The sequence below is a fragment of the Bombus vosnesenskii genome, unplaced genomic scaffold (assembly GCF_011952255.1).
Source record: "Bombus vosnesenskii isolate JDL3184/JDL3185 unplaced genomic scaffold, Bvos_JDL3184-5_v1.1 scf7180000013294, whole genome shotgun sequence".
In the NCBI taxonomy this organism is placed as follows: Eukaryota; Metazoa; Arthropoda; class Insecta; order Hymenoptera; family Apidae; genus Bombus; species Bombus vosnesenskii.
This window is the reverse complement of record NW_022882945.1, coordinates 2,850,425-2,873,482: the sequence shown is the minus strand read 5'-3', so window position 1 is coordinate 2,873,482 and position 23,058 is coordinate 2,850,425. Positions and strand designations below refer to the sequence as shown.

The 23,058-nt window shown below is 35.0% G+C and overlaps 2 protein-coding genes across 9 annotated transcripts in view; one reads left to right on the top strand and one right to left on the bottom strand.

Moving 5' to 3' along the window:
• The window catches only part of LOC117233046 (teneurin-m), a 650,776-nt gene that overhangs the window by 118,500 nt on the left and 509,218 nt on the right, over positions 1-23,058 (top strand). The gene's annotated exons all lie outside the window — the stretch shown is intronic.
• Positions 12,519-17,219, bottom strand: LOC117233048 (sialin-like). Of its 2 annotated transcripts, XM_033492959.1 has the most exons (6): positions 16,891-17,219; positions 15,928-16,216; positions 14,866-15,451; positions 13,602-13,734; positions 13,175-13,416; positions 12,520-12,803 (listed from the first exon to the last, which is right to left on the bottom strand). In XM_033492959.1, exons 1-6 carry the CDS (start codon positions 16,892-16,894, stop codon positions 12,684-12,686), a joined length of 1,374 nt encoding a protein of 457 aa, XP_033348850.1. In that variant the 5' UTR covers positions 16,895-17,219; the 3' UTR covers positions 12,520-12,683. The 2 variants fall into 2 exon arrangements, with proteins under 2 accessions (XP_033348849.1, XP_033348850.1); XM_033492958.1 differs by lacking the exon at positions 16,891-17,219 and having other exon boundaries at positions 12,519-12,803; positions 15,928-16,223.

Below are 23,058 nucleotides of genomic sequence, written 5' to 3'. Positions count from 1 at the left end.
GATGACGTAAAAAGTTAGATAAATAAGTTACTAAATGAAAATTAAATACATATTTACTGTTAAACAACGGAGAAAAACGATGAATTATTCGCAAAATATTACCTCGAAGTAATAAAATTATCTCGTATTTGTTTGAACGCAACGAAATCGTATAATTTCCAAAATTCTTTGATCTTCACGTAACATAATGTCACATCAACATTTTCATATATCTTCTTATGTACGTACATTTCTCAGAGCTCCTGGAGACGAAAGAAAATACCAAACTTCCTTTCGACAGTGCCACTCGAGTGCCAGGGATATTTCTTCAACTATTTCTCAATCGTCGATGTTTTCTACAGGAGAATTCCTCGCGGCTTTGCAATTCAACAGCGTCGCCAGAAAGCCGCATCTTTCGTCACAATTACTAAATCGCTGGCAGGAAATAATCTCTCTCTTTGTCCACGTGGTGTCTCGAAACGGCCAGATATTAATTCACCGCGATTAATCACCTGAATCTAGAGGAACAGCTGAGAATGGCGAACCTTCCAAGCAAAGAAACAAACATTAAAATAGCATATATCAGCCTTTTTTGACTCCCTTTTACAATAGCCTTTCTTATGAAAAAGAAACTTTTAACAAGATAAAAGATACATTAGAGGCGAATCGGATATTTTAGAACGTTCTGTTCAGATAAAAATGTTGATTTACGTTATTTTATATTGTAAACGAAACAGAAGTGTACTTAAGTTTCTAAAAATGGAAAATATGCATTGGGAAGTAAATGTCTTAGTGGTACACAGTTATCAAGTTTCAAATATTTATTTATATTTGTTAATAATTCTATATTAAATTGTACTATTTACTCTCCATTAAGTTATTAAAAGTTTCTATCTTTTTCTAGTTTTTCTTCTTGCTTCGTTGTTACGTTCGCACGCAAATTTCATTTCTCCTATATCAGGAAGCATTAGGTCGAGACTTCTTCAAAATCTCCAATTTCAGCGAGATCCCTTTCGAGCATGTTAATTAATTACAAGATACCTCTCAAATACTTCAAACTCTCGTTATAACCGATCTCTTCCATTTTGGTCCGTGAAAAATTCTTAAAACATGATACGACGACTCATCGAAAACAAACCTGCGCCTGGATATAGATACGCTATGAATGAAATTTTAAAAAATGTCTTAATAAATAGAATAATTTTCAATAAATAAGCAAAGTTCTAGAATCATTTAGAATAAAAAACTAATTATAGGATTCTTTTATAGCGTTTGAATTTCTGTATAGGTTATAGAACAAAATCCTTTTATAATATTTGCGCTTTTCATTCTTAGAGCTTTAACACTAGAACTACCGATAGTTAACACAAAATTATTTCTACCAAAATCAGTCAAAATGACTGGTCTTTAAAAAATACCTAATAATAGAATATTTTTATATTTATTGATTTATTACTTTCTTACAGAAGGAATTGCATCTTGTGTAGTACATTTTTGGTATTATTAATCTGTGGCGTTAATCGACAACAAATACCGCCACTCGACACTAACACCCGGACAACGGTAGCGCAGTGGTTAGCGCCTTAGGTTACGAACGTTTGGAACCCGGGTTTGAGTCCCGGCGCCCGTGTCTTATTTTTCTTCCATGCATCTAAATTAGAAGAAAAATAGCAGTACCCCAGCAGCGACATCTACAGCCAGCAGCTACAAGTATTTCGGACACTACTTACACCTCAAATCTATCTGCGACTATGATCGACCTAAACGAGAATTGACACATTTATAAAATTGTAGGACCAGTCATTTTGACTGGTGTGGCATTTCTAGCGTTAGCATTTAGCGATCTAGCGATCGATCCGGAATTTTCTTGATAACCGATATCATCATATCGAATGATACGCGGTAAAAGTTTAAAAAACGTGTGGAAAGTTGTACAAAACGAGGAATCTGGTTAATTGGGGTTCGATAAACAGATTGCAGGATGCTTTTACACTTTGACTGGTGTTGGTATAAGTAGCCTTGATACAAAATTATTTTGAATTTGAATACATAAAAAAACGAAATAAAATTCATTATATTATTCTTTTAGTTATCGTTGCGAAAGTCATTACATCATTGTGGAAAAAAGATATAACATGAAGAAGAAATTTTAATATAAAATTGTAAAACCAGTCAATTTGACTGGTGTGGTAGTTCTAGTGTTAATAAATAAGAATTACCACTAATGTGCAAAAGTAATATGTATGATACATTGATTATGAAATAATTTGTATTCCTTCGTTATTCATTATATTGCTTTAAAATATTTACATTCTTTAAACGATTTTTAATCGAGGTATTAATAACGAACAGAAGGTTTTGAATATAATATACAATGAGTTTATGGATGAAAATATTTAACAAGAGGAGAAAGGCTAATTATTCAAGCTCGCGTGTACGGGTGTACTTTTTTTCTTCTGGCGAATTTTATCAAATTTATCCCGGGCGTTGGTAAGGAACCACGTCTGGTTATACCGTAAAACCCAAAAATACTGGCTGACGCGTTCGTACGGGCTCTGCCTACGTTGCAGTTTGCATAATTACCCAATAAAAAAAGAACCTATGATGCTATAAAATAAATAGAGCGATTCTAGCACAACCTCGAAGAAACGCGATCTAACAAATGCAACCCCATAACAGTAATGAATTCTTTAATCCTCTGGTGTTTCAGCCTGTCAAATAAATTTTTTAAAAATCCGAGAATGTACTCGGAATTCTTTTAGATTTTCTTGATTTGAAATTCTTTTGGAAGATGGACTGAGTTATACTTAAATTTTTTAATAGGAACATTTCCATCAAAATATTCGCGAAATATTCAAGAATGAAGTAAAAGAAGGCAGTAGGCCTGTAATAAATTTGGAGGGTTATGCTTCCGCATGTAGCGATGATTTTTCGGATTGGCCTGGACGCATAAGCGGCCCGGGTGTAAAACATACTACCCCCGAGGGTAAAGCGTACCCCTCATTATCCGCGTGTTCCGCACTTGAGTTACATCCCGCGCGCACATACCCTTTATGTCAATTTGCATACTAAACTCGTTGAAACAACTAACAAGGATTCTGCTGGGGGTAGCATAAGCTACTAATATGCAAAATATTAAAAAGCCAATTTAGAATAAGTGAAAACGTACCCTACGATCCTGTGAGCAGAACAACTACGATGTCAAATAGAATGATAATTCGGGGAAATTTTATCATACGTTTTATCATACTGTGAAGAATGAAAAAATTAAAAAAAGAAAAAACAATAGATAGATAATTTGTATTTGGTGTTTCCATAGTAATTTTGTATTATGATTAACTCCATCTTCTTATATTTTTGTATTCGATTTTTCTTCTTTTTTTTTTTTATGAGAAATTTTTATCTTTTGCAGGTAGTATACAATTATACAGATTTTTTTGATAGTGGAGTTTTTTATTATAATTGACATGTATATACATGTATCCATTTTTTGTAGATATAAAGTATGACTTCTTTTTATAGAAATTAACTTTGATGAAGATTTTTAATTTGGACCGATACTTATAGAGAGAGAATAACTTTAACATTTCTATTTGAAAATTGAATTTCTGACTTATAATAAGATTTCACCAGAACGAGTCTATAGATTTTCGAAGGGGTGTGCTCCGACAGCTGGCGCCACAGTTGGCAAACTTTTGTACTAAAAATCGTAGAAAAATGAATATATCTCGTATGAAAATTGTTCAAATCTTCGGTAATATCGTTAATTCGATCCCTTATCCACCTTATTTTTCTTAAACATATTTCATTGATTTTTAGGTATAAAAGAACGTATACAAGAATTCCCCAGAAATATTGAATTTATCATAACACAAAATTACAGTAATAAATACAATATAATGTGCAATATTTGTCGAACTTATATCAACTATGTTGCCAGCCATTTTCGACTAAAAATTTCTCAAGCTTGAAAGAAATATAAACGAATTATCATTAATATGTTTAGTTTCTTTTATCATTTTGTCATGAAATTCCTATCCAAAATGCCACAATAAACAAAGTTACGACTCCACTAATACTCTGTTACACTAATACAACTGTTACACTAACACAAACTAAACGAATTTCGAAAATTTGATTTTCTACTGTGAATGAAGAAATTTCAATAACAAATACACGTTAAGGTGTCATACAAGCATAGGAGAGATAGTTTCCGCAGTAATTCGTTAAATCCAGACCATTAAAAGTAGCATAAAGCTGAAGTGCAATATCGAGTCGAAGGATCGATTGTCGCAGGGTACCGTGAACCTCGTCGATGCAATAACCAACGCGCTCCACGCTGTAGATAATCGTCTCATAATTCACATATCCAGCGTCATTATTATTCATACTTCGAGTGAGACCACGGTATGCGAAGGCAAATTGCCAGCCAACGCTGGCAAATACCACGTTGTACTTCCATACGTAGCTACGTAGGAGTTTAGCTTTTCATTGAGCATTACGTAACGTTCCAGCTATGCGCAGAGTGTGCCACCCGTGAAAAGAGTTAGTTTACTTTAGAAGTTAATAACGTGTTAGACAACCGAACAGGCAAATGTAGTCTCTTGTTAAACCGACTGTACCCTCGAAATGCGTTTCAATATTTAAAACAGTTTTTACAAGTACCAGCTTAGGGTATGTCTACTGCCGTTTCATGTAATACAATTTTTATCGCAACTGGAATTATATCTAATTCCAGCGACTATCTTCTTTCTTTATTCCAGATTTTAAAGAATTATCAGTTTCGGAATTTGAGAAGTTTTAGAACGGTGCTGTTACTATTTCTTCGTTCATGAATTTCTTTAAAATAATTCATGTATTAAAAGGTTATTCAGGTGGAATACGAAACATTTTTAACTTTCCTTAAATACTAAATTTACGTTTGCAGAAACCTTCGTGATACTTTCTCTAAATTGAAATTCATCTAAGAAAATGTCTTTATTATAAAACTTCTTACTATTAAATAAACGTGATTTATTACACATTTTTTCTTCTTTAATATGGTTATCTAACGATCAATGATAAAACAAAATTAAAGGAATGGCATTGACACGCAAGAAATACCAAATTTCAAAGAAATGACATTTTATATATGCATCGGCATGATATCAATTTTCGATCGAAGAGAAACAGTGAAAAAAAATCTGCTATTCGTTCCATAATTCCATCGCGATCTTGTAAATGTCGAGCGTCAACATGATCGATAATAATCGAGTGAAGAGGTATTTTATTGTTTCAATTAAATGTGAATTATGCAACGGAATGCGGTGGCGGGCTGGTCGATCATTTTTACCACGCACCCCATACGTTTTCCTAGAGCGGTTGATGGCCAGAAAAAGAACAGAAGGGACTTGAGCGATCACGCGAGCACCGTAAACGGTTATCGCATCACTCAACCGGAAGTTCACCGCTGCTGCCCGGAAAAAATAGCCGGATACGCACGTCCCTGTAATTATGCTTCGTAAAATTCAGGAGTTTTCTCGCGTGCTAGCGCAGCCAGATTGGATCGTTCGTGGGATGAGACCAGACGTAAAATTTAAATCCCTTTTGAGTGGCGGGGAGCCCTTTCACCAGGTTACGAGTAATTTCCTCTTAACTAACTCTGCAATTTCGAGCGTTAACTTATCGATCCAAGATTTACACGCGCACGGATTATACGCTCCTGTCAATTACGATTCGAGTTTTCGATAGTTCCAACAACGATATTTTGTCCTTTTTCCCAACGTGATTTTTTGTTATTTTTACCATTGACATATGTTTTCATTTTAGCAGAATCGTGTACTAATATCAATATTTTCTCCCCGTGTATTAATATCAATATATTTCGTTAAAAAAGGTTTTATCCAAAGGTATTCCAATGCAATTAATCCATAAATTTTTAAAGACAAACAGGACTCGTTGCTAATTAAATTACGAGGAAAATACTTCGACTCTCAATTCTCGCAAAGTAAGCTAACAGCAATCTGTTTCATTTGTAAAGAAAATATCTCTAAAATTCACGACGACTGCAGAATAATTTACTTAAAAAATAAATTACTTTCAATAAGAAGATTACGAGAAAAATATTTCCAGTAGCTTTTACGTATAATTCGCATAAACTACCACTAATTTTTGCAAGGCAAACTTTGCTATACTTTACCATCAGTCGCAAGCGCATCGAACCATACACGAATATGATGTCTCTCTGGATATTCAGACTCTCAGGACATCTTTTTCTTCGTGCCTTTCAATCATATCTTCTATATAGTATTTCCTGCTACGTTTCGATCGTGAGTATTTCGATCGATCGTGAACGTTCGCGAGGAACTGAATCTCAAGAAACAGGAATGGCGGATCTGTCCCCGTGTGGCAAATGAAAATATATCAGTGGCAGTCGGCGGTAGCCGAAATCAGGATGCGGTAGCGTTCTCATCAGCATGCGAAAACTTTGTTATTTGTTTGAACACGTTCAATTATGCATGCGCAATATGCTGACGGTTTTCAAGGGTGCAGAGGACGGGAAAAGGGGTGGTCAAGGGAGGCACGAGAGGGAGGTAACCGTGTGCCGTATTACGTCGCAAAAGAGGAAACGGCAATCCTATTGGAAGGGTGCGCTCTCGTTCGGACGTAATTGAAATGATAATAAAGCGCGAATGCGCAACAATGACTGCAACTTTTTGCATCTCGCGTTCCTTTTTTAAGGGTGGCGAATAATGTAGTGACAAAATGAAATTAGGGGAAATTTCTGGTGATTGATAAAAAAAAAAAACTCTTTTGTTTGTTGCTGAAACAGAGAAGATTTGGTCTCATTTATTCAATTAATTGTGGTTTCTTTACGAGTACATCGTATATTCTTTGTCACGAGACAGAAAAAAAACGCGAATTAAAGATACGATTTTTGAAAGCCTTAACTGATATGGATCACAGCGTTTATTGCGTCGAATCAACTATCCTTGTTGTGACATGATTTCTGAGGTAGGTAAAAGTGACCAAGATATTGAGAATATCGTTTTAAGTCCTTCTTGTTTAGTTTAATGGAGGTGTTAATAAAATTCGTTCAATTTGTATTTCTTATTAACATGACAGAAAAGATAATATATTTTAATAAAGAAGTAATATAAGTTTATAAGTAATATAAGAAGTTTCCGGAAATAAAGCTATCTTAAGAATTAAAAATTTGAGGTGATTTCTAGCGTAAAGACTTAATGATGGGAAAACAGATTTTTTAACGTTGAAAGTTTCATATAACAAAGCACGTTTAAGTCCAAAATTAATGCAAGAAATAAATTACGTACGTGCTTGTAAAGAGATAATATATTGCTTGCCGTATATCTGAGACCGCTATCTTCAGCACTACAACGTGGAACATAACAAATGAACAGCTGTACTATCGTTTACCTTACATTTTCTTCGCATCTTTCAACTAGAAATAATCGCTATGTACTTCTCCTATGTAAAACGATCGGTTCAAAACAGAATAGTAACAGATTATTAAATTATATTTCTATTTAATAAAACTCTATAGTAATAACATTTTAATCAAAAAGGTTGTAAAAACAAATTTTGAAATAACAAGATCTTTTAAGGATGTAAACGATTTGCTACAGACTATGATTGCCTGAACTAATTAAATTCAGACAAATAAGAAATTTAATGTATAATTATACATAATTAACAAATTCATTGTAATATTAAATCTAGGACAAATTCCTTGTAGCGTAAATTAATTCTTCAAAGTTTGAACAATTTGCCAATGATAATTCATGTAATAACGTGGCAAATTCAAACTTTTCGCATGCATCAATCAAATACATTGAAACATTGAAGCTTCTCCACAAAATAAAAACAACTCTCGAGAAACCAAGCGTAAATAGACTTTTAACCGCTGCTAACAAGATTCCTATTGCCTCGTATATCTCAATTTCAGTTCTGTTTGCAGCTGCCTTGTTTCCAACACTCTATCAAACGCCATCAAACAGTCTTTACCTCCTCAAGCCACGTCACGTCACGAGATTACTATGCACTGGGCCAGCTTCGCGCATCGTTAGCCGACTGTTCACCCGAAAGCGTGAACTGGGTCATCGCGAAGGAAACGAGGGGACGGTGGATTCGCGAATCGGCCAAGTATTCGGAATTATTTCCTTAGCGAGAGAAAAACGGGCAGAGGTCGGCGGAAGGGAATGAGAAAGGGAACACGGAAGGTCGACTCGGTTCCCGGCATTCCACGGAGTCCAGCAAAGAATTCAATATGCCTCAGTTGACGACGATGAAGCGAAGGTAGGAATCTCGAAACTCGGTCACCCCGTTTCCAATTGACCGGCTCTAACCGCTCGTCTCGATTCCCTGCGGACCGGGATTGCATTATGCGAACTTCCTGCAGATTAGTTGTCGTCAAGTTTAATATTTTACCAGGTGATTCCGCGTCGACCTGGCTGTTCCGCCAACTACCACAACCTGCGAGTTGTGTATAGAACAAAGCCATAGTTTCCTCCGAATATTGCATTCCTTAGAAGGAGCGCGCATAGATACGATAGCGGTCAATATAGACTGAGATTTTACATTGATTAGGATTGTCTTTAAATGGATATTTTGAGTTCATTAAGCAGCAGATCGTTAAATTGCAATCACGTACACGGATATGATCAAATGATTACTATCGATTCGGCATTGGTAGAATCAAGACTATTGGTTCTGTGTAGATTGCAATGGAGAAATCCTTTCAGCTTTGATAGCAAAGGTAGAAAACGCGGATGCGCGGAATTAACGCGCGTACATTTACACCTGAATACCTGAGCTTGGAAATCGTATATAGGATACGCACGTGAATGGAGTGCTCAAGTGCAGACACGTGGCATGTCGAGACCTTAATAGCTCAGTCTCACGACTAAAAGGGATTCGTGGTTGAAAAGCACCGAGGGCGGTACTGGTCAGACTGTTAGCAGCTGCATTTTCAGTTGTTCCACACATTCAATTCACCCTTTGATAGCGCTGACCCAGATTCGGCTCCGAGCAGACACGTCGAAGAGCAATCGATAACCTCTTTCTACGCAATTAACTACTCCTAACACGCTGCCGGCGCTCTTGCCCAGAAAAATTACAAGCAGATGTGCTTCAGGAAATTAGTAGCTCTTATTGTGTTTAGTGGTTAGAGGAAGAATATATTTTTCTGTGTTTATATCGAGTTTATTGTCGTACAAATAGGGGGTATGATGGTATCTCTCATTCTCGTTACTTCGTTTTGTATTATGTTTGATCGATGGTTGTGTACCGTGCTTTATCGATCACAAGAGATAAACGTGATAAATCCATTTTTCTACAGTTCTGATTTTAACGCCAGCGAGTAATTCGTTGAATCCAAAGAAAAGCAAAAGATATAAGAAATTAAAAAATAGTTGATAAGTTTTTCGAAATGTTGTAAATGACGATTTTGCTATTGATTCTTTTAAAATATTCAGGAGTTAAAAAAATCAAATTAAACGTGTCTCTTCCATCTTAACAACTACTGTTTTGAATTCAAAACTATCAATATTCTTATGAATAATTATAAAGATTAAAGGATATATTTGATTTCATTCATTATAAACTTAAAACTCTAGGGACATTTTAGAAGGTAAAGGTGAAGGTTGTATTACGTATGCACAATTAGGAACGCAAGGTCGGCTGTGAATGAACCCATACTTTTCGACACCTTGAACCTCAAGCCAGGCGTTCGTGCCACAACCTTCCCCTAGGAACCTTCGAGAGACACATTCGCAGCCAGACCGCACCGTTATTACCAGCGATAAATCGCCACCTTTAATAAGAGTTCGCATGACGTTCCAGACGGAAGTCAGAAACGCCGGCGTCGCAGCTAACGTCAACCAACGGCCAAAGAGAGGTGCGATATCAACTTGACGCGAGAACAATGCGATATCAACCATCCACGATAGTTTGTTCCTACGATTGTAAGACCAGTTTTAGGAGCATTTTCTGTTGATTTACTTTATCATAGATAAAGGAAAGTAGATAAAAAGGTGTTACTTCACTCTTAGAAATTGACTTAGAAATTTGAATAGATAAATGGAATTAGTATTTCGTTCATAAAATTCTTAATAATACAATAAATTCCTATTACAAACGCTATCATTGAACCTAGTTCTCTTTGAAGTACGATATAAAAGCTTTCTTCCAAAAATGATTTATACACACACATTACGATAACAGCTCGTACGGATTTGTATTCAGTGGAAAAAATAATAAACAGCAATTCTGAATTACAGGAAGGTTTCGTTTGTCTCGTATAGTAAACGCAGCTGCGAATCCTCAACACAGGAAGCGTTATGCTGTGTGGAGCTGCGCTAGATTAACAATTCTTGGCGTTTCAGTGTCGCTTTGGATGCGTTGACGCTACTTCAGGCTAGCTTCAAGGCTCGACTGTAACGAGCTTCAGGATTGATTAACCGTGGCGTCGAGCGACGCGCGAGCAACTCTACTTCTGCCAAGTCTGGGCAAACGAGTCGACGTCTCGATCCCCTGGCGAAGGATCAGCGGAGCCTTAATTACGCTTGATTAATAGCTTCTTCGACGGATTGTCGGCTGACGGAGACGGCTGTTTAACGGAGGTCTACCATAATTTTTCGGTGAGACTGTTCCCTCGGCTAATTTTCGGTACACCGCTTAAAATAAAACGTCACGAAGTGGTTAGTCTACTCGATTGATGGGACAGAATCACAACGATACGTTTTCGTCCTTTAAAGTGTCCCTTTTGATTGATTGCCTGGTTTTTCCCTTTGTTACAGGAAGATTGCCTTTTATCTAACTTTGATTAAATTTTCTATACAATGCGCTGGAATTTTTTGATCGACAGATAGAATCTCGTTGTTATGCTGTTGATATCCGTTAACCTCGAGGTATTCTTAACCGAATTCCATCATTTTGTAGCGCTCATTATTATTTTATAGGAACAATAGAATAATCCTGATACGTCGTGCAAAATAATGTAGTTTCGATAACTGGATAAATCCAACTAATAGTTGCGAATTTTGTATGTTTCAATCTCGTCAACGATCCACTGTTTATCAATATCGTATTGCATTGGAAAGATGTAAAGATCTCAGGCAGGTATTCGGAAACAAACGATGTTGTGGCAAGTTTAATCGACTGTGAGAGATGTTCTTTAACGTTTTTAGCGACTAAGAAACAGAATCATTCTGTGGATTCATTCTACGCCGTCTAGAAAATAAAACAGCTACTCGAACATCTAAGAAATCGAGCCATTATTATTCATAGACATTCTCTCTGTGTTTCTCTTCGTTAAGTGTTGTTAAAAGCGGATATATTATTCTCATCTTTTATATTAATTTTACGCTAAAAATATTTTCAAGACCATAATAGTCTTGTTATTTATAAAACCAAATAGTATAGCATTACCTGCGAAGCATTTTCCGTTTATGTCTCGATGAACGAAGCGGTAATTGGCAACAGGCCACAAAGCAACCTGAAACTCGCGAATACAGCGATTCGTTCAATTTCCGCGACTCAAAATCTTCATGAAATTTCCAGGGACGAGACGACCGCACTCTTTTCTCGAGCGGCGGTCTTTGATATCTTGCTGGTACAGGAAACGTTTCAAAGGAGAGGGGAAATGACTTAGCTGTAATCTTCCGTTTTTCAACTGCGAAGCTCGTCGAAACGGCCGGCTATAGCACCGAAATAGATTACAAACGTAATATTTCAGCCGCCATAAATATTCTCCGTTAAAGTTGCCAGAGCTTTTCACTCTCGGTGCTCTTTCGTTGGATCTCTTGGATGTTTCTTTCTAAGCAGAGGGCAAAAGAGCGGAAGGGAGTCTTTCGCGGAGTGCTGGTCGCCAACGCCGCGATCTAATTGGGATAAGACGGATTTTTGTACCAGGTGGTCCTTAATTGGTCGGCCATCATTACGGGTGGTCTCGCGGTTCTAATTACTGTAGTCCACGTTACGCAGACCTTTATACGCTTCTGCACACCAACTCTCGAAAGATTTTCGCGAATATAGAATTATTTATAACGACCGTCACTACTTCGTTGATACTCTACTGCTTGTGTGCCATTGTTTCGAGTTACTTTATTTAAGCGTTTGGTATTTCAATTTTAGATTTTTTAACAATTCGGTGATTTTTGATTTATTATTGAGAGTATTAGAATATAATTTGAGTGTTTAGATGCAGCATTTATTTTCTGGAATTATCAAACTATAAATTTACGTTACGTATTAAGAGACTCAGTAAAAATAGTTCACAATAAAGTTCACGATTCGTTGTTATGTGTATCATTTTCATGTAGATCATCTTTTTATTATTTGAATAAAGTGGTTTCTATCTGACCTATAAGTTGCAAAGGAAAGAATCCCAGAATGTTATGGTAAAAATATTTGGATACTTCTAAAATACATTAGAGAAAGTTTCTTAAAATATCTTAAAACAATTTGCTTTTATTATATTTGAAGTACCTATTAACCACACACTTTTAATAGAATAAACATTTATTGTTATTATTTATATTTAAAAAACATGTATAAAAATTTGACAATAATCTACATAAAACATAAAAGTTCTAGTTTAATTCGTAATTTATAAATCTTGCAGATCTTTCTATTTACGAATAACAGGCCAAAGTTTAACAATAGTAATAACAGTGAAATATATTTCTGACTCGTCATCACCATTGCTATGGCGCTTGGTTCCATGGTTGAATCTCCGCCGATCCAAAGATCACGAATACAACAAACGCGGACGTTTGAGCAATAATATTAATCCAGAAGACATACCTCCACTTTACCATAGTGTGCTATATTATTAATATAATACGTGAGATCAATAAGAATAAGAAGAGAGAGTTCAAAAAATTCACGATGATTACACAGTGAACTTGAAAGAGAAAATAGTACAAAATTAATTGTTTTATTCGAGAAATAATGCTGCTAAATTAAATTTAACAAAGAAATTAGTCAGTGTGTTAAAAGATAATATTTAGGTATAACGTACGTTCGAATGATTCTCGATTATATTTTAAATACTCTTTTCTTTTTCCTTCACTTATTACTAAGCTATGAATGTTTATGCTCCTATCGATGCATTTCTCATCATATTTAAACGTTTCTTTATTTTTTTACGATCAAATAACTTCTTCTATATAGAAAAGTTCTATGTTCATCTTACCCCAGTTTCCATAAGCGCGCCAACCAAAGCAGGCAGAATAAACGCAGAAATCGTCCCTGGAGTATTTGTAATGCCCATTAAGATTCCAGCATAGTTTGGTGCCAAATCATTGTGATTGGTGAGATGTCCAACAAAAATTACACCGCAGAATACTATGCTCAGTATTAATAATATTGTGGACCCTACGCGGTTGCAGCCGAGATAAGCGATTATAATAAGACATAAACTCGGTGGGATACAACCTGTAACGTTAACGAAAACCCATAGGTTGACATATAGTATATATAACTTGACGTATTTATCATATTTAAAGTAAAAATGAAATCATTCGTGTTATTATGAATACTTTTCACCAAATTTGTAGATGAAAAGAATTTATAAGATTGAGATATATTATATCGAATATAAATTATATAGCGAAACTTACTTATAAATACTGCAACTTTTCGACCACCTGTCTGTCTCCAATAATTCTTTTGTCTGCCCCAGTCCAGTAATTTACCAAGCAATGGGTTTACTATTGCATTTATCAGATATGGAGAGCAGCTCAGGGAAGCATTCTACGCAAATAAATAAATACGTTGACGACTGAATGATTCAAAACTGTACACATAATTTATTTTATCATTTATGTAACATCATTATATATTATTTCATAATTATTTATATCGCTTTTGTATTATGATTCGAAATTCGATGACGAATATAAAGTTTTATTCGTCGCTGTAAATTCTTGGCTCAAAAAATATGGAACCGAAAGTTCAAATGAATTTTATAAAACGAATTAGTAACTTAAAAGCTATTATACAAATTAAAGGAATGATAATGTAGCAATTATTCTGCTAACAATGAAAATAATATTTTAGCTGAGATATTTTAAATAATAATAAATAATAATAAATATATGTGTCTTATAGTATCTCCTGGCTATTTTAAGTAACTCTACCATTGGGTTATTCGAATCACTTCCTCGTTTTTGATATTTTTTGCTTTCTGGATCTAAAGTATACACGATATTTTCTCATTCTTCTGTTATTGTATTAAGACTAATGGAGTATCAGGAAATATAATAAGTTTGATCATTTCATGTAAAAGTTCAAAATTGAGTTTCAAGTTTAGATGACAAATAATCCTATCTTATTATACAGGGTGTCGCTACTTTTTTCCGCATAACTTTTCTAGCAGATCCTACTAGTGAAAATGAGAAAAATATTTCATATAGACATACATAAAAATGCTCTGTCAAAGAAGTATAACAGAAATTCGAAATCATAATTGGTTATTTATTTGCATTAGCTCTATTTCAAAGTGCCGTCTGTTCTTATAAATACAGGCTTGATATTTTGTCAAAAATTGAATTTATTACATTGCGAATTTCACGTCAATTTCCTTTCTTGTTGTTAAACGCATCATAAGTTCCTTGCGCTAATTCCTCGCATGTATCAACGACTTCAAGTTTGATACAAACGTGGCTTGTGTAACCAGATCAGATAAATATTGCCAATCTGTTCTTATGCTATATCGAACGAAAATCAATATTTCATTGTTACTTTGATTTTTTATTATAATTTTCTAACAAAGCATTTTTGATCCTACGTTTTTTTTCTTTTCTTCTTACTTTTACTCGTAGAATCTGCTGGCGAAGTTATACGGAGAAAAGAGGGACACCCTGTATATTATTATCAACTTACCGATTTTATATCGAACCTGAGTATCTTGTTCATATACAGAGGCAGTTGTGTGAGTAAAAAATACCAACAGAAGTTCCCAAAAGTATTCGTATAAATCAGTGCCCAAAAGGGTACCGACGTGAAGATGGCTTTCCACGGAACGTCCATGTGTGCAGATTCAAGGCTTCTGTGCCCATAAGAGGTCACAATGAGTTGCCTTTCCTTTTCAGAAATGTACTTTTGCGTTTCTGGATTGTCAGCGAAAAACCAATAGAACAGGGCACACCAGATCAGTGGCAGTGCACCGTGAATGTAGAAAACTGCCTTCCATCCGAACCAGTCGAGTATCAGACCAGAACTCAAGATGGAGATCACGGTACCAAGCGATGTTCCAGCGTAGATGATGGCGAACCACGTGCTTTTTTCTTCGTAAACAACCCATTTACCAACGAGGACGTTCACCACAGGTAGATGCGCTGCGCTCACTAGGCCGGTCAAGAATCTCACAATATAAAGGATCAGTAGCACGTTGGCTGCTACTGGCACCAACAACGTCAAAAAAGCGTTCCCTAACACGCATATCAGCAGCACGTTCTTCGTATTGAAGCTGAAATATGAACGATTAAAAATTTGAAAGTTTTGAGAATTCGAGAATTTATAAATTCGAAAGTTTGACAATGCATGAGTCTGAAGAACAGGTCATGAGGAATAGAAATCTAAAGTGATCTAAATCACTGTACTGATTATGACAGTAGCGGTACATACATATATAATACGTATAGACGTAGATTATGTTGAGGAGATACTTAGATATCGAATATCTTGATAGGAAGACATTTATCACATAAAATTTAAAAACACTGCTTTGATGTTACACCATTTGATAAAAGATAATTCTAGTTTCATGAACGATCATTACTATTATTATTACTGCTAGCTACAATATCTCCCTTATCTCATTAAATAATCTCAGTCGACAGATTTTTGATAAGGGGACATAAACTTATTTTCATACACAAAAGATATTCCATAGGAGACGTATATTTCTGAATTAAAAAATGTTTAATTTTAAGTTTCACTTACCGATCCGCGAAATATCCACAAGGAAACATACCCGTGAGGTAACCAGCGAAATAAATGCTAACGACCAAGCCTTGCTCAGTTGTCGTCCAGTCAAAAGGACCATCTATATCGACTCCCGCAACGTCTTCGTCGCCAAAATCACATTCATAAGTTACATCGCCTGGACTATTTGAATGCTTTTTAGATTTCACCATGCCAACGATAGCTGTCGCGATGTTGACCTTCAATCCATAGATGATCATGTTCGCAATGCAAAGCATTATAGCGAACAAAAACCTCACGATATCCGCTATCATAGTAAAATACAAAATTCATAAATATTTCTCGTCAAAATTCCTGAGAGATGTATGATAAAGATTCATGTCAAGTTAATTTTTGTGCGTTCGTCATTTCCAAGGAAATATTTATTTTTTGCTATGATATTTAAATTAAAATATTCTGTGCTACGAAGCATGTGCTACACACCACTTAAAATAAAATTACAATATTACAATAGAATATATATATTTTTAAGTAACAAAATATTTCTGTTTACATTCCAACGCACTGTTCATAACATTTTTCTTTTTTCCTTCAAAATCATTTGGTTAAAGCGCACAAGGATAAAGACGCGACAGTTGCTTTAGCAGCAACGAACGTGTTAAACAGAAAGTAAATGTACACTAACTATTATTCAAAAGTATTTATTTGGGCATTTTCTTATTCTTGATGCAATGATTCTTGGCAAAATTTACAATAACAAAATTGATACTTATAAATGTTATGAATGTTTTGTTGTTTCACAAATCTTTCTTCATACTATAAGCGTTTAGTTTCTAAGCTACGGATAAGATAAGAAATATAAACCTAAAACCATTGAGACTAAAAAATTCTGACTAATATAATGTGACTAGTTGTGATTAATAGGAAATTCGCATGTTAAAATAAGATCATGAAATAGTTAAAATAAAAATGATAGCTCACGCATGTTTGTGTCTCTGCTTCAAGCTTGGAGATTTCAAACTTTTCACTCTTTTTGCTTCGTTACATTGACGATCATCACAGCTCGATTCTACGTACGTCTTCGTGCAGTGTCTCTTGTCAGTTCTTGTCTCTTTTCGCATCGATCCGATCGCGAAAGTCGTTCTTTCTCTGCATTCGACGGCTCGACGACGACTATCGAATTATCGTTAACGACGCAGTCGATCGAAGTATACTAGATTTCTCGTTCTCCGGATATCTTCTTCGACACGACGCGTCGAGACGAGATTACGCGTGACACCGTGTGGTTCTGAACCGCGTGTGTCGCTTGTTTCCGAAATCGATGTGGATTTCGAGTGTCGATTCTGTTATCGCACAATTACCACTCACTTTTCCTCTTAATTGCATTACATCATTCGTTGGTAATGCGCTTTTTCTCGGAGATGTATGTATAGCAATGGAACTTTAGAAGTCACAGTGGAAGTTTCATCGAAGAGAAGTAGAAAGTTTTATGGATAAATGATAATGTAGTCGTATATTTCTGACATTGTGAAGGAAAAGATTTTTTCACGTATGTATACAAGAAAAATCATCTCGTTTATCAGAAAAGGAATACATCATAGATTATTTTTAAAAATTGCCGAAGTTTTATATTAGTAAGCAAATTAAATGCACGATTTTTCCAAACGCATATAATAAAATACTTTGAAATTGCCAATTGATGGCAATAAATGTGTGACGAGATGGTAGAAACATAATATTAAGAAATTGTTTCTTTTTTATTTCATTTTTTTGCTCGAGGAGGAAGTTATAACGCATCTAAAAAAATTTAATTAGAACGACTTTGATCAGACTAATAAACGTATATCTTTTCTAAATTTGACGAATTACGAATAAAGCTGTTACTTCCCAAAATAGTATCCATTTCTCTTCATATTTAATCATAAAATACAGAAAATAATTATATGAATTACAGTTATTAACATAACTAATCTGACATCATAAATCTGATTGCTTTCAGGAAGTTAAACGTGTCTGCAATTGAAATTCCCACGACACGTGCATGTTTATTCGATACTTATGACGAATTATCCGCTGATAGGAATCGCTAATGTCACTAGATTCATAGAGAATGCGGTGGAAATGTAACGTATATAGTAGAAACATTCAACAGGTTGATGTCGCACAATAAAAACTTTTAAGCGGTCGATACTTCTTTAAACATCGCAACCGACGTTAAATAAGAACGATGTTGCCACCAGCTAAAACAAGGCCAAAGCAATGAAATCCTCCGAACACATAATTTACCCACTGAGCAAAGATTTCACTCTTAACAAATGATATATATTGTACAATTTATAGATTATTGGTGTCCTTGAGTTTTATTAAGTCCGCTTTCAAGATCGTAAATTTCATTCTTTTCGACGAACAATGATTGTTTTTAGTCCTCTTTCGTGTAAACTAGGAAACATTGTGGGTCCCTGGATAGAAAATATTATTTTGTATTTTAATTGTTTCTCCTTGATACATAAAATATTGTTCTTTGCGAAAATCGGTGAAATTCTTTCAACGTTCTCTACTTCTTTCTCTTTTTAATTGTAGAGAAAACATTGATAATGCATTGATAATAGAGAAATAAAGAAACTCCCTGCTTTTTCTTATCAACTCACTAATATCATTAATTACTAAATTATTGCGTACATCTTTCCTAGTATGGTCTATGTGTTTCTAAATATATTAATATTTAACTTTTTCACTTCTTGTGTGAAAAAAATTAATTTATTTGTGGTAAAAGACCAGTAGTTCGTATCATTAAAATACACCTTGATATCTGCGAAACTTTATCACCTACTTTATCTATACGATATTTGCTAACTTCGTTTTATATCAGCTGAATTTCGGCTACCAGTCTGTTACATAATGGCAGCGAGTAGTATTTACTATCTAACGAGCCTCCTATAACTGTCTTCCTGAACAAAAGGCCATTGACACAAAATACTGATAAATTAGTGCATAGCCTAGTAATACATAACCAATCTATTGAGATAATGCGCGAACATGCATTTTTGTACAACGTCACGGTTGTCAACGCTCTTACGTAACTTATTGACAAAGTAAAATTTGTATTATGTTTCATTTGTAATAAAAGAATCGGAAATTTTTACGCATAGTTTTAGACATTCCATTAAGGAAATAGAAATTAGGTGTTTGTTTTATCTATTAATTCGTTAAACGAATCATTCTTTAATTATTTTTAGAATTATGAAATTTGATATTAATAAAATCGAATCAATTTCAGATATGTTAATTTTTATTTTTCCAATTATAAATATAATATAATTTATTTTTAATACAAATCAGAAGACAGAATTAAAAAGTAGAGACTCCATAAATGGAGAAGTTATTATTTCAAAGCATTTTGAAATTGTAACAAGTATACGTATTCTATTTCGAATATTCTATATATATTTCCATGTTATACAAGTATTGTATACGTCAACTTCGCGTGAATGCGCACAAATTTGTACTTTTGTGATAAATATTGGATTTTGCTTTTATTATTCCTTATATAAAATTCTTCATCATTTGTATCTGAATGATAGTTAATTAAATTCAAATCGTATTTGCTCGAATTACTGTAACGTGTCGTGAAAATATTGATCTTAATTTGATGCTAAAAACTGTTTCCCGATAGATTTACATAAAACATAGAGCATAAAATATTAAATATTTTTAATCCAAATTAATGCTAACCTCGATTTACAAATATTACTAAATCAATTATCTAATCAGCGGTAAATTGTTAATGTCGCTGTTCTGATACGGAAAGTTCAAATGGAACTCATTGGATTTTATATTTATCATGTGCATTTGCACGCTATTTAATTATTTTATTCGGGAGAATAGAATTAGATTTGGAACATTTCATGGTTCGCATTCTACTATCACATAGCGATCATCTACAATCAATCACAATAATGTACATATACTTATAGAATTATTATCTGCTTTATAAAAAAAAACTAAAACAATGTTTTATCATAAAACACATTTATGAACATAAAACAAAAAATTCGGAAAATTTTATTCCAAAAGAATTGCTGGAACCAATTTCATTGTTGTGCGGTTCCTAACGCATTTATCGGAAATTTGAAGACGCAAAGGTTCACAAAATATAGACAGAATGTAAAAATATGTAAAATATCCAAAGTATAATACTCGTAATAATATTTATCAGGTACAACAAGTATCTACTTAGATGTGTAAGCATTTCTCTTACTTTTTTAATTACGTCTATAAAAATACGAATTTGCAGAAATATCCTCAGCTTAATTACAATATCTCAAACGTATGATAGTCTATATATATCTTATCAATTACGTATCTCGTTCAAACATAGACGAAACTTCCTGCTGCGCCCTTCTACACACAAATCATTCTTCCCCGGCATCGATCCCAGGAAATTTTACCTGTTCCATTCATGCGTGCCGCTCGTCTACCGCTCGGCTTGACACATGTTTGACAAACGTGCACCTGTAACGACCAACAACAGGCCGATCGATACACCGGAGACTTCCTTTAAACGTCGGCTCCTTTCACGTCGCGATGCAAACGACAGCCGTAACGAAATGTTTCGTAGGAACGGGAACAGGAAGGATAGGGGTGATTACGACGACAGCTTACCGAGACGGATGGCGCACCCGAGGTCGCATAATATACATATGCTTCCGTTCATCAGTATTAGCAGACTTAGAGAAAGTGCGTTTAACCTCAGAAATGTTTAGAAACCTATTAAACCTTTTAACAATTATTATCAGATTTGAAACTTACGCAACGCAGAATTAGGATCATAGAATCGAGAAGAATTGAATAAAATTCACGTATTCAACGTTATAATCGTATGTTATATATGAGTAAAAAGTGTGCTAACATATGAACGATAGCGTAGTCACAAACTTACGTAAACCATTCCTAAGATTAAGAAAATTTAACAAACGTCTCTTGTACCTAGAAACAGTTTGACTTTGTATCGCCTTGCGTTACTTTCGCGGTAGGTGGTCCGAGAGTGTCGGCAAAGAACGTCAAGAGAGCATCACGCTTGTTAGCAGAACGAACTTCCAGCAGCTAATTGGTATTCCTCCGGCGGGAAGTGTCAGCCTTTGACTGATTCTATTTCGAGTAGGTTGCGGTCTTTTCAAGCTGCTCGGTGTGTTTACATTCTGGAGGGAATCGTAAGACAGCAAAGTGGCTGACCAACGTTGACCGAACACAATGCAGCATCTCGAGGGCCTTGAATCTTCTCAGACCGGTTCCATCCGAGGATTTTCAAGCGCTTCTCCTTCTAATCGGTCACCAGGCATCGTTGTCCTGACGCCTCTGAGAGTTCTTCGTGCCCGTGAGCTGTCGAGAAACGGGTTGCCTCTTCTTATAAAACGCACCATCTTCGTTCTTTCTTTCTTTCTTTCTTTCTTTATTTCTTTCTTTCGTCTGCTATACTGGCTAGTCTTCATTCTTCTCTCTGCCGCAGAAGCGTGATGGCACATTCATTTTTAACGTGTCGAGGCTTCGCATTTTCTCGAGTGGATTTCACGTTTCTCCGGCATATTCTGCGTACGGATATACGCGACCGTTCACCCCGTCTCCAATGCAACGCGTACGTGTCACTCGTGGGGACAAACACAAAGAGATACTATTTCTGGCTATCGAATTAAGAAAAGAAGAGAATCCACTTTTAAGAATGGAAATATATAGTATATATAAGTAGTGCGTTAGATGCGTCTTTGTTTGTGCAAATTATTAATCATTTGATAGGTGTATTGTGAAATGTCATTTCTTTGAAACTTAAATTTCCTCTATAACGGCTCCGATATCGAAATTATCACCAGCAAATTATTAAGATCTTCAAGAATTACTTTACACTAAAAGAAGGATTCGTAAGCTGTAATAAAACTATAAAAAAATTTCGTATACACAACATTAAAATAAATCGTCAATTAATGTCGCCTTCGAATATTGACTATTCGAATTCTAAAATTGACGACTCTTATAAATCTGAAAAACATTGATCAATAACAAAGAGTACATTGGTCGATGTAGAAATTGCTTCGATTAAATGTATAATATTTTAAATAAACTACCGGAAGTTAAAGTTTCATAGTATAGAACGTATGATATATACACGAACCTAATACTCGGATACTATCAATTCCACTGACAATCTGATAGATACACTTGATCCAAGCAATAAACCAATCCATTGGAAGAAGTTCGAGAAAGACAGAAAAGACGCCACACGTTCAGTCTATTACAGGAGCATCGGTGACTGTTTGTCATTCTAACACCGTTGATCCGCACCTTTCATCGGTTCCTGAAGGAATTTCCTCGAGTGGCTCGCATGAGCATGTGGATGACGCCGGTGGAATAGTATATGCTCTCGATGACACGGAAGGTGAATTTGGACACCGAGATCACGGTGCAAGAATGAAAAATGAAGGTACGAAGCGGAATCGCAGGGAAGTTGACGCATTGCGGCGGGGAAATATGGGTCGTTCCCGATTATGTTGGATATGTATGGTGCTACAGTGGCTCACGAAAGTATTTCAAAACTTTTATCTACATATATTACGTACGCCGTATAAAATACTTTGTAATTTCGTTTGCACTGCAACGAGATGTGATTGTCATGATTATGTATTAGGTCGTCCGAAAAGTTTCTTTCGTTTTATAAAGAAATAATGGATGCACAAGATTTTCCGTTTTATATTATCTCATCGAATTACGTATGATCCATTTTGTTCTATCAAGGTAAAGATCACAACGTTCGACAGATTAGGTTTCACGTTTGCATAAAGATGCATCGTTGTAAAAGACGTGTCTGTAAAAGAAAAAACACATTTCGGACAACCTAATATATTGGACAAATTTGAAACAAAAGGCAAATATTGCATGAAAATTATTTGTTAACATAAAGTACTATGAAAAGAGAAAATCGAATGAACTCGTTGGAGGTATATAACAATGTAAAATGACTGTGTTATTGACATTTTTCACAAACAATATTAAGAATAATCGACAGAATAATTTAACCTGTCGAATCAATTTCATCAATTTTACGTAGCAATCTTAAATAGACGTACACTTGTATGCATATATACGCGGGGCAGTGAAGAC

Bases quoted from the DNA above. Each gene is read 5' to 3' on its own strand.
- LOC117233048 (XM_033492958.1), bottom strand. From the start codon at position 16,223: ATGATAGCGGATATCGTGAGGTTTTTGTTCGCTATAATGCTTTGCATT. The intron at 15,452-15,927 runs GTAAGTGAAACT...TTCATATTTCAG, and splicing joins TGTGGATATTTCGCGGATCG to CTTCAATACGAAGAACGTGC. The intron at 13,417-13,601 runs GTAAGTTTCGCT...TTAACGTTACAG, and splicing joins AAAAGTTGCAGTATTTATAA to GTTGTATCCCACCGAGTTTA.